Source organism: Podarcis pityusensis (assembly GCF_964106645.2).
Source record: "Podarcis pityusensis genome assembly, chromosome: 7".
Taxonomy (NCBI): domain Eukaryota; kingdom Metazoa; phylum Chordata; class Lepidosauria; order Squamata; family Lacertidae; genus Podarcis; species Podarcis pityusensis.
Window position 1 is genome coordinate 16,331,693 of NC_138031.1, and position 12,149 is coordinate 16,343,841.

The 12,149-nt window shown below is 45.2% G+C and overlaps 1 protein-coding gene across 5 annotated transcripts in view; it reads left to right on the plus strand.

Moving 5' to 3' along the window:
* Positions 1-243: 243 nt before the first annotated feature.
* Positions 244-12,149, plus strand: part of SAMD12 (sterile alpha motif domain containing 12) — a 210,476-nt gene continuing 198,570 nt past the window's right edge. For 2 of the 5 annotated variants that reach the window (XR_013988293.1, XM_081012906.1), the window contains exon 1: positions 249-403. Coding sequence is in view for 4 of the 5 variants with exons in the window: in XM_081012906.1 (XP_080869032.1) it covers positions 391-403 (13 nt within the window). In the remaining variant the exon portion in view is untranslated. Of the gene's footprint in view, positions 404-12,149 lie in introns of all 5 variants that reach the window. The other 3 variants (XM_081012909.1, XM_081012908.1, XM_081012907.1) reach the window with 3 other exon arrangements.

Below are 12,149 nucleotides of genomic sequence, written 5' to 3' on the forward strand. Positions count from 1 at the left end.
TTCTGCCCCCCAAAAGCTTTCAGAGCCCCGGAGGCATAGGCTGCAGTCGCGGGGCCCTTCCAAACCCGGCGCTCCCTCTTCGCTTCGCGCGCCCTGGGCATTGCATGCGCAGCAAAGCCGCCTTTGCAGCGAGCAGATGGAGGGTCTAGTGGCCTCGCCCGACCTGCGGGCAAAAGACTACATTTCCCAGCCTGCACCGGGAACGGGGCTAACCCTTTCTTGCTGCAGGTTGTTCTTTTGGTTGCAGACGAGGAAAAAAGAGAAAACAGTGGAGGGGGAAGAAAAGAGAAAGGGAGGAAGAAGGGGTGGGGAAGAGGGGAGGAGGAGGAGAAGCAGAAGCAGCATCCCTTGGCAGGCGAACTATGCATGCCCTAAGCAAGCTCTGAGAGAATGGCTGTGGAAGGTAAGGGCTGCAATCCTCCTGCCTTTCCCTTTTGCAAAGCCAGGGGCGGCCGCTCCTGCTTCCTGATGCACCGCCTTCCTTGCACCCACCTCCATTTCTTTTCCTTGGCGCTCACCTGGAGAAGGCGAAGCCCCAGGAGCTGGGCTAGGAAGCGGGGGTGGGGATGGGGGTGGGAAGGCATCCTTCAGGTGGAGAGGGGCGGGGGAAGGAGCCCACCTTTGCAAAATGCTCGCGATGGGCTGGGCACAGGAATGGGCGCTTTTTGGAAGCGGAAGGGGGTGGGTCATCATGTGCCCGAAAAAAGGGTCAACTCCCCGCTGCCCCTTCTCATGCATGCCAGGAAGGGTTGCCAGTGGAAGCATCCCACCTGGTCGGAGACGCACCGCTGCTTCCCTTCCCCCATCCTTGCCCGCCCCCTTTCTGAAAGCTATTATTATTATTATTATTATTATTATGGGGGAGCATGCAGCACAGGATAGGGGGGGTTCTGTCAGAAACAGCAGCCTTGCTGTAAAAAAGGTAGTTTCTGATAGAAAACCCCCTCTGTCCTGCTGCATGCTCCCCCCATAATAATAATAATATAATAATAAATTAATTGCATTAGTTGAAGCCCTGTATCTCTGTAGCTGCCCCTCTGCCCTCACACCAATGGTTTTCTGATGTTCTTAGATGCCACTTAAAAGAAAAAAAAAAAATACATGACAAGTGTGGCGCTTTTCAACATCTTCAAGTACTCTTACAAATCATATTCCCATTACCCAGCTTCACAAAGTTGGGCTCTGTGTAAGCTCTTGAGCATTAAAAAGACGCTAAGGTTCAGGTTTTGCGGCTGATTTGGGGATATGCGGCAGTTAAATAGCGCCGTTGAACATGCGCAGAGGGCCTGTTTGGTTTTAGGGATCAGAAAAGGCCCGGTCTCCAGGATTTCCGCACAGCTGCATCAGATGAGCTGCACCTAAACAGCAATTTGTTTACAGGGCCTTGGAAGTTAGACAACTCCTTTCTGTAATGTCAAACACGGAAGGGAGTTTTCAGGAAGAGGGTTTGAAACCTGTGAAGTAGGTTCGAGCCATGGTTTTTCAAACGAGGGCCATGGGGAGTCTCAAAAATTATTGGTGGTTGTTTGGTGACATGGGAACCAACTCCTAGGGGCCAAGGTCCCTTTGGCTCCCCCAGTAAAACATTTGAGGGGGCTGCCCGCCCAAAAGTTGATGGGCATTGCCATTCAAATGTTGTGTGCAAGTGCCACATATTGTGATTGATTATGTGGGATGGGGCTTACCTGCCCCCCCCCCATTATATTCATGTTGGCACCCCTGTTCTGTGAAAAAACCCTATGATGGTGAGCAAGCAGACAGGAAGACAACTTGCCCGCCATTACTTATACTTCACAGAAATATTACTCTAGGGTGTTGGGTGAATTCTGCATTACTGCCAGTGGGCCTTGTAGGTGCCCTGTGTGAATTGGGGCCTACTTAATAATAATAATAATAATAATAATAATAATAATATATCTAATACCTGCCTTCACCATGAGGTTGCAGGGCAGGTCACAACAATCTAAAATACAGGAACAGTTCACACAAGGTATCTTAAGTATATGATATATATGATATTTTCTGAAAAGTTGCTCAAAGCAGTTTTCCGTCGTGGGGAAACACTGACTCTGCCAGATGTTGTGGACCTGCATCTCCCCATTATGCCTGTCCGCTGGCCATCCTTACTGGGGCTGGTGGGAGTTCTGGGATGTTCAGCAACATCTGCATTCAGTTGCCCTGATCCTGTGTAGGAGATCTGCATCTTGTATGCATGCATTACTTAGGATGGCAAACTATGGACGTAAATGCACCTCTGAATAAGGACCCCGTCTATTCAGCACCATGTTGTTTTGCATGGAATGCACATTTTGAGGTGCTTTCAAATATGCATGCAAACATGCATGCTAACAGCTTATTTATGCACCTCGGGTTGGGGCGTTGTTGGGGGGGGTTTGTTGGAGGGGGGTACAGTTGCTGTTGATACTCATTTTTTGTATCTTTATTTTGGATTCGTGTGGAAGTTGTTCAATTTGGTTGTGTAATTTTTGAAGTTTTCTTTATTATTTACAACTGCTTTTATGTTATGGGGTTTTTTATATACATTGTAGGCCACTTTGAGCATAGTTTTAACTTTGGAAAGGCAACATACAAATAAAACGATTGATCGTATCTCACGGTATATCTCAAGCGTCAAATGCAAGGGTGAAGAGTTGTATCTTCAGAGTATAACCAAAGCTGTAAACCGGGGTCAGCAAACTTTCTCAGCAGGGGGCCGGTCCACTGTCCCTCAGACCTTGTGGGGGGCCGGACTATATTTTTTTGTGTGGAGAATGAATTCCTATGCCCCACAAATAACCCAGAGATGCATTTTAAATAAAAGGACACATTTAAAAACACGCTGTAAAAACACACTGATTCCTGGACCATCCACGGGCTGAATTTATAAGGCGATTGGGCCGGATCTGGCTCCTGGGCCTTAGTTTGCCTACCCATGCTGTAAACTGAAGGTGCCTTTGTGGGGAGGGATCCCATAGCTTAGGGGATGCCCCAGATAATGCCCTCTGTTGGGTCACCACCATCATCCCTGAGCTTCTGAGGGTGAAGGAACAACAAAAGAGGATCCCCTCTGCTGAATTTTAGCCCTCAAGCAGATCTCCCTGATAATTGTGGGCCTAAGCTGTTTAAGGCTTTAAACACAATTCCTTTCTGAATTGGCCCAGAAATGAACGAACAACCAATACACTGGTAATATATGGACTGAAACAAAACAACAATAATCATTAATATTAATTTTAGAATAGTTATCAGGTTATTTTAATTCTTCCCTTTTCTGCCACCTTCATTTTCTGTAGAAATCACCTTCGTTCTTTTTTCTCTCTGTTTCTGTCAGTTCTCTTTATCTCTCCCCCTGCCACTAATCCTGAAATATTAAATGAAATTTTGGAGACTCAACTTTTAGCATAGCTCTCTTCTCTGGAAGGAACAGAAAATGAGGAGCCTATCTTTCTTATGCCAATAGTGGCAAACTCTTTAAATTTTTTTATCACATTTAAATTTTTAAAAATTTATTTATACACACAATACAAACAATATAAAACAATATAAAAGTGCAAAATGATATAATCAGTTTAAAACATTTTAAAAATGTTGTCACTGAGACTCAAACAAATACTTCAGGTACCCCTAATGGTTTACCCATACCCGTGAGGTTTTGTAAATCTTGGCAATCTTATTTTCAAAGTCTCCTCGGTTTCAAAAGCAACAAGGGGCACTGTTTGAAAAATACAAGCCTAAAGGCCCTTTGGACATGCTAAACTGTAGAATCCCAGCCTGTGAACATAAGCGATAGAATAAAAATTGAAGGTGGGCAAAAAAAGAAAAAGAAAAAAGACAAGAACAATACTCTGCAAAAGATAGTATGAAAACATATGAATGTGTAAAAAAAAGTGAACTAGTTCTAAGTTGTTTCTGGAAAATAAATGCTTTTTAAAAGCCAGTCTAAAATGGTAGGCTTTATGTCTTTTCTCTCTCTGTAAAACCAAATTGGATACACCTCCAGTGAGCTTGTTCCACCACTTTGGTAGTCCCATTGGTATGGTTCCAAAGAAGGGACATATCTGATGGGATAGGCATATTTCCACTGCTGAAGAGACCGGGCGCTTTTAACTTCAAAGGAGTGGCTTATCTCTTCTGCTGTGGGAATTGTCATAGGGAATTAAAAGAAAGTGCAGTTTTTATTTCAAACCTAGTTAGGGCTGCGTACTTACCTGGGAGTAAGCCTTACTGAATGCAGTGGGATTTACTCTGAGTAAACATAAATGGGATGACATAAACAGGATTACACTGTCCTGGACTCATTCCAATGAGACAATAAATACTCCAATTCAGGCATAGGCAAACTCGGCCCTCCAGATGTTTTGGGACAAGAACTCCCATGATCCCTAGCTAACAGGACCAGTGGTCAGGGATGATGGGAATTGTAGTCCCAAAACATCTGGAGGGCCGAGTTTGCCGGCTCTAATTTCTGTAGACTGGGATTTATTTGTTCAAATTTTTTATCTTACCTCTCAGTTACACATGAGACCGTCGAGATAGAACTCAATTCCAAGTTAAGAACAGTACTTTTTTAAAAAAGAAAACAACCAGCAAATCACACAGCTTTAAAAAGGAGTAAACTAAAACAAGAGAAATAAACTTAAGTCAACCAAAAGGCCTTGTGAAAAGAAAAATCTTAACTTGTACATGGCAGTAAATTACATTTTCAATTGAAGCATGGGGCTAATCCACATGTATGTGTATCTCCTGCATGCCTGTTTAAAACTAAGCCCAATTTAGTTCAATGGGACAAATAAGTATATTCTTTTTAAATGGAGATGAATGTGCCTTGGATTGTCCGTGCTCTTAGCAGTTTGGCATCTCTCTTCCCATGAGTGAAAAGGAAGCCTTAATCTAGGCTTAGCATATTTCAAACAGTGAAAATGTTCAGCTATTTTTATGGGGAAACGGCCAAAAAATGGCACTGCCAATATAGGCTGCCATACATCCAGATTTTCCTGGACATTTTCCTGATTTCCACCCGGACACTACTGCCGACCGCAGTGAGAAAATTCAGACATATGGCAATAACCATTTCAAGGTGGGAAAAAGATTGTTTCCATCTTAAGAACAAGCCAGGATGGTGACCCATGGCTTGAAGCTGGCTTAATATCACGACTTGCTCTGAGGTTGGTGTCAGTGGCAGCATTTTTTTCTAGTTTGGCTAGAGTGGGAAACAATGGCTAATGAAAGACATATTGGTTTGTTTTCAGCTTGTGTGACAGGAGGACTAACAGGCTGTGTGCATGCCCAAATGCTTGTAAATATCTTGGCTGGTTTATTGATTGTCCTAATTGGGCCAATACTTGATGCTTTGTTGTTGAATTCTTTAGGAAATTATTGTTGGTTGAGCTGATAAGAAATTGTTGTCTAGTGGGGTTGGATTCACACATTTAAACGACCAATTAATCTGCAGTCCATTCAGGCACAAACACACCTTTGTGGACAAGACAGTGAATTTGTGATTGTGGGCATAGAAATATTTGCATTTTAGCTTCTCTGTTCTCTGTTTTCTTTGGCTACTTCCCCATTCTTTCTGCTCAAGGAAGAGCGAGTTTAATCCAGGGGCTGCGCCTTGTTGTGTGTATTCTTGAACTATGCATTCTGGTTTCTTAAACTCTCTGCTCCAAATAGCAACAGGAAATATTTCAAGCTGCATGAAAAAGAACCACCCTTGGCATTCAGGTTGGGCAAACTTCCAAAGCCTGGTGCCCTCCAGCTGTTTTTAACTCCAGATCCCATCAGCCCTAGGAAGCATAGCCAATAACCAAGGAGTTGTAGCTTAACACATCTGGAGGGCACTAGGGTGGGGAAGACTGAAAGAGGGCCTTGCAGTTGGGAAGCAGAACGTCTGAGGCATATAGTGCTTCTCTCGCTCTCTTTTAAAAAATTTATTCAGTTTTCTTTTTCATTCATTACATGCGTCTCATATCCATAACATTTACTACTGTAGATTCCGCCGTATAAGACGACTTTTTAACCCCGGAAAAGAGGTTAAAAAGTTGGGGGTCGTCTTATACGCCAGGTATGGCTTTCTCCCGGCACGGAGCCCACCCACTGCTGCTGCCCAGCGTATAAGACTGGGCTTATAAGACGACCCCCGTCTAGTATGCCCAGTTGCGTAATACGCCGGAATCTACGGTATTCATTCCTTCCTCCCTCCCCTCCTAGGCTTCCCCCAACTTCTGCTTCTGGTTTGTTTCTCCTTTCACCCACCTTGCTACCTCCTAAAAGAAAAAGTACTAATAACATATTTATACAATAACATCTAACCTAAAAACATAAAGATGAAAATAAGTACACCATATTATTTCTCTATCTTCTACACATTTTCTAATACTAATGATGTGAGTGTTTATTTAAATCCTGCCATCAAGTCTATAGACTTTCTTTGTTTCTGCAAATATAATAGAAATGGTTCCCATTCTTTTTCAAAGTCACTGTTGTCTTTTTCTCATTGTCTGTCATTTTTGCCAGTTCTGCATAGTTCATCAACTTCTCTTGCCATTGTTCTTTGGTTGGTGTTTCTCCAGTCTTCCAATTTTGTGCAAGCAACATTCTCACAGCTGTAGTTGCATACATAAATAGAGTCCTCTTCTCTTTCGGTATATCTTGGCCTAAGATACCTAGTAGAAAGGCTTCTGGGTTTGTTTGTTTTTTGCAAAAGTTATTTTCAACATTTTCTTCAACTCATTATATATCATTTCCCAATAAGCTTTTGCCTTTTTACAATCCCACCACATATGATAAAATGTACCTTCTAGGCATGTGTTTTGTTGTTGTTGTTTAGTCGTTTAGTCGTGTCCGACTCTTCGTGACCCCATGGACCAGAGCACGCCAGGCCCTCCTGTCTTCCACTGCCTCCTGCAGTTTGGTCAGACTCATGCTGGTAGCTTCAAGAACATGTAGGCATATAGTACTTCTAGGCATGTAGTACTTCTCAAACTGAGAAGGGTGGAAGCGTGTCTCTTAAGATCAAGCCACCAAGCTGGGTCCATTGAATGTTCTATGCCTTTGGGAGCAAGAACATTCCATGCACAGGGGTCCCCAAGTATTCCTAGCCAAACTTCTATTTTCCCTTGCTACCAACAGGGGTGGACCTTGGTAATATGGCACCCTGTGCAAAGCCAACATTTGACACCACCTCCAGCCCTCACTGTGCCTTCCCAAAGCTGGGTAAGGGAGGTGCAAGGCTTTGGGAAGGAGGTGGGAGGCTCTGGCAGCATCCTAGAGTCCTACCACCTCCTTCCAGAAGCTGGGCTAAATCCACCTCTGCTACCACTTCCCTGCATTAAGCCCAGAAGACCAGGGGATGGGGAACCTGTGGCCTTAATAGAGGAATTTTTGGATTCCAGGCCCTGTAATGCCTAACCGTTGGCCTTGTTGGCCATGGCTGATGGGAATTGTAGTCCCCCTGCACCTGTAGGACCACAGGTTCGCCAATGCACCAGGATTCTTCAGTGCTGCTCATAGGAGAGTTCATATGCACTGGGAGTTGAGGACCCGCCACCTGCATAGGATTATAAATAAGACACCAAGACACATTATTTTAGGTTAATGCACAAAATTAGGCCACAACTATTATTGGTTACAGCATGTGAGTAGTATTGGCTTAGGCATTGGATGAAACACGAATACATGACTCCACCCCGCTCAGCAGGGAGTCATATCAGGGTTAACAACCAATGGGAGGAGCTTGTTGATGCAAATACAACTGGAAGCTTCCCCATGACGTCACCGGGGGTCGTGCCATGGCCCTAGCCACCAGCAGGGCATTGGACAGGATCCATGACCGCCGGATTCCTTTAACAGAATACCCAAAAGAGGAGGGGTAGATGATGGCCCATACCCAATCCTCCAACACAGCACGCATATTCCAATGCCTAACCGCCAATACCAGAAAGTTGTGACGAATTGCTATGAGGTAGGCGGAAAAACCAAGAGGCTGGTGCCAATTTGCCAAATGGATTAAAAAGTCCTACCAAGCCTCTTGGACAACCAAGGCAACCAACTGAAGTCCATAGCAAGGTCAATATGCAAAGGAAGCTGACCTAAAAGGGAGGGAGGGAGATCCGATGCAAGCAGGAACCCGACTGCGAACTGAGTGCTTCCGCGGCTGTTTAAATGCATTTAGCCCCGCCTACCAGCTGGCCCTATTGGTTGGCTGAAAGGCTTGGCCGCGGCAGCAGAAGCAATCAGGAGCTGCGGCAAGCTGCTCCCGCTCACAACCCCTCCCCTCCGGGAGGAGGAGAGACCTTCCAGGAGCATCACCATTCCTGGATGAAGGGGCGAGCGGGATGCTGAGAGCAGTTTTAGCTGGGCTATCTTGCAGCTGCAAGGAGGATACTTACAGTGTGTTTGTCAGGTGAACTGTGCCTCTAACTTTAAGGAAGCAGGAAAACGCGGTGCCCTAAGTGTTAACAGGTTGGGAAACTGTAGATTGGACAATATGTACTGTACTTGAACAGTATAGGGATGATATACTGATTGCTGCCAGCACAGTAAGAGGTCAAGGCTGTCATCTCTCATGGTTATAGGAGCAACATTGTCTTGACTTAGTGTGGTGTAAGGTGTTTGCGTTTCTTATTTTACATTCTAAGAAGGATAATTTGGGAGGCGGTTAAGAAGAAGTATACAGGTCGTCTTTAAATATGAGCCCATTGAGACAGCTGCCAAGAAAACTCTATTTATAGAGCTTGGAGTTTCAACAGTGTTCCTTTAACTGCTTCCTTCCTTCCAGTCAAAGTGAAAGAAATAGGTCAGAACCAATAGCAGAAAGCTTTTTTAAAAAAAAATCTTTGTTAAAATGTTTGCAATTATATTTTCTCTGCTGCATAGCGGAAGGTTTGCGGTGATAAACAAATTTGGATAAGCACGTTCTCAAGGAAACTGTGAAACAGTATTTGTATACCTGTCTGTGGATCTAAACTAGATATAGGGCAGTTTGGAATAATAATAAATAATCAAATGATCTGAAGGGTATCTAGTGAAAGTAACTCCATGGAGTCTTGTTATCATCTTGTCAGTTCTGAATTATTGCAGGCAGGAAGTTCAGGGTCTTAGAGATACCAGTCTCAGTGGAATGAAGCTTGATTGCAATGGCAGAGCTTGCAGGTGATAGAACTGCAAATATTATTATTATTATTATTATTATTATTATTATTATTATTATTTTGTATCCCGCCAGGCTCAGAGCAGCTAACAACAGGTAAAAATAGTACAGGGTACATAAAATCGCACAGACAATTAATTAAACTACATTCTAGAATCAATTCGGAATCAAATTAATGGCAGCCATCAGGTTAGAGTTCTATGAAGATTACAGGGGAAAAAAGGGGGTTAGACTGTGCCTTGGCCAAAGGCCTGGCAGAACAGCTCCGTTTTGCAGGCCCTGCAGAAAGATGTCAAATCCCACAGGGCCCTAGTCTCTTGTGACAGAGCGTTCCACAAGATCGGGACCATGGCTGATAAAGCCCTGGCTCTGGTCGAGGCCAGTCTAACTTCCCGGTGGCCCGGGATCTCCAAGATGTTTTTATTTAAAAACCGTAAGGTCCTCTGTGGGACATACCAGGAGTGGCAGTCCTGTAGGTACGAAGGTCCTAGGTCGTATAGGGCTTTAAAAGTTAAAACCAGCACCTTAAACCTGATCCTGTACTCCACCGGGAGCCAGTGCAGCTGGTATAGCACCGGGTGAATGTGATCCCGCGGTGAGGGCCCCGTAAGGAGTCTCGCCACAGCATTCTGCACCCGCTGGAGTTTCTGGGTCAGTCTCAAGGGCAGCCCCACGTAGAGCAAGTTACAATAATCAAGCCTGGAGGTGACCGTTGTGTGGATCACAGTGGCTAGGTCAGGGCGAGAGGCACAGCACAGCACAGGCAAGACAAAGTGATTGGGGGGCAAATAGATAGGACACCTGTACAGTGCATAGTCTGAAGGCACCTGAGGCCACCACCTAGCTCAGAGTTGGGGAACCTGTGGCCCTATTGATGTTGTTGAATGACGGTTCCTATCATCCTTGACCATTGGCCATGCTGGCTGGGGCTGGTGGGAGTTGGAAATCCAGCAACATGTGGAAACTATGCTTGTCTGTTTGGTAAGCGTTTGGGTGGGACCTTGTGTACACCGTTTTAGGGTTTTATGAGTAAGGGAAAGTAAGGGAAAGGTAAAGGACCCCTGGACGGTTAAGTCCAGTCAAAGGTGACTATGGGGTTGTGGCGCTCATCTCGCTTTCAGGCCGAGGGAGCTGGCGTTTGTCCACAGACATCTTTCCAGGTCATGCGGCCAGCATGACTAAACCGCTTCTGGCGCAACGGGTCACCGTGACGGAAACCAGAGCGCACGGAAACGCCGTTTACCTTCCCGCCAGAGCGGTACCTATTTATCTACTTGCACTGGTGTGCTTTTGAACTGCTAGGTTGGCAGGAGCTGGGACAGAGCAACAGGAGCTCACTCTGTCGCGGAGATTCGAACCACCGACCTTCTGATCAGCAAGCCCAAAAGGCTCAGTGGTTTAGAACACAGCGCCACCCGCGTCCCTACCAAAAAAAGTGGGGCACAGTACCAGTGTGGACAAACACAAGGAAACCAATCATGGTTGCCTGGTTCAGTAGCTTCCCACATTCTGTCATTTAACCCAGCGCATTGGGTTGTATCCAGCCAAGTTTTACTCAGAGTAGACACACTGAAATCGGTGGGCATTGTTCTCCCTGCCTATTGGAGGCAGTATGTCCTTGAATACCATTTGCTGGGAATCACAGCTGGAGAAGGTGCTGCCACGTTTAGGATCTGCTTGTTGGCTTTCTGTAGTTTGGCCACTGTGAGACCATGGTGCTGGACTGCATGGACTTGATCCAACAGAGCTCTTCTTATGTTAAAACCCAGCTACCTCCTCTCGCCGTTACCTCCAGTAATTCAGATTAAGTCCAAACTCTCCTGTATCCCGCAGGATGTAGAATGAGGGGTGGCCAAACCCACTCTATGACTGCGAATGTCTGGTGTCCTTTGACATCGATTGCTTGTGTTTCCGTGCCACCCAAACTGGCTTACAAACAATCATAAATAAATAAATATTTTTTTTATTTATACCCCACCCTTCCCGGTTCAAAAACCGGGCTCAGGGCAGCTAACAACAAATTCAAAACACTTACTTGTAAAAGCAGCATAAAATACAGTATAAAAACATGAATAACAATAAAATTCAAAGTTCAGAAATCAATTTAGGGGAAATCCATCTAATAAGCATTAGATAATCCCCAGGGCTAGCTGGCTGAATTAGTCCTCCTTGGGCCAGCGAGGAGGCCAGGGGAGAATTAGCTGTGGGGTCTCAGAGCGGGTGATCTTCATAAAAGGGGAGGGGGAGGGAAGAGAAGGGAAATAAAAGATCAGGCTGAATTCAAATTAAAGGCCAGGCGGAATAGCTCTGTCTTACAGGCCTGACGGAAGGAGGTTAAATCCTGAAGGGCCTTAGTCTCATGGGACAGAGCATTCCACCAGGTCGGAGCCGTCACTGAGAAGGCCCTGGCCCTGGTGGAGGATCGTCTGACTTCCTTAGGGCCCAGGACCTCTAAAATATGGTTATTCATAGACCTTAAGGTCCTCTGCGGGGCATACCAGGAGAGGCGGTCCCGTAAATACGAGGGCCCTAAGCCACAATACATAATAAAATAATAAATAATATAAAATAGCATTGCAAGTACAGCATAAATCACATAAAATAATTAACAAGTCATCAGTAAAGCAATCTATAAAGCACCATTAACAAAGCAGCAACTAAAAAAAATAAGCCAAACATCACCATTACAGCAAAAGTCATGCACTAAGCCACAACCTGCTTTTCTTGCTCCTAGTCACCTGGCAGACTACTTTGAAGAAGTGGGTCAGGATGTAGAGTCTCCCTTGGCCCAAAGTATAAAGGTAAAGGTAAAGGGACCCCTGACCATTAGGTCCAGTCATGGTCAACTCTGGGGTTGCGGCGCTCAACTCGCTTTATTGGCCGAGGGAGCCGGCGTACAGCTTCCGGGTCATGTGGCCAGCATGACTAAGCCACTTCTGGCGAACCAGAGCAGCGCACGGAAACACCGTTTACCTTCCCGCCAGAGTGGTACCTATTTATC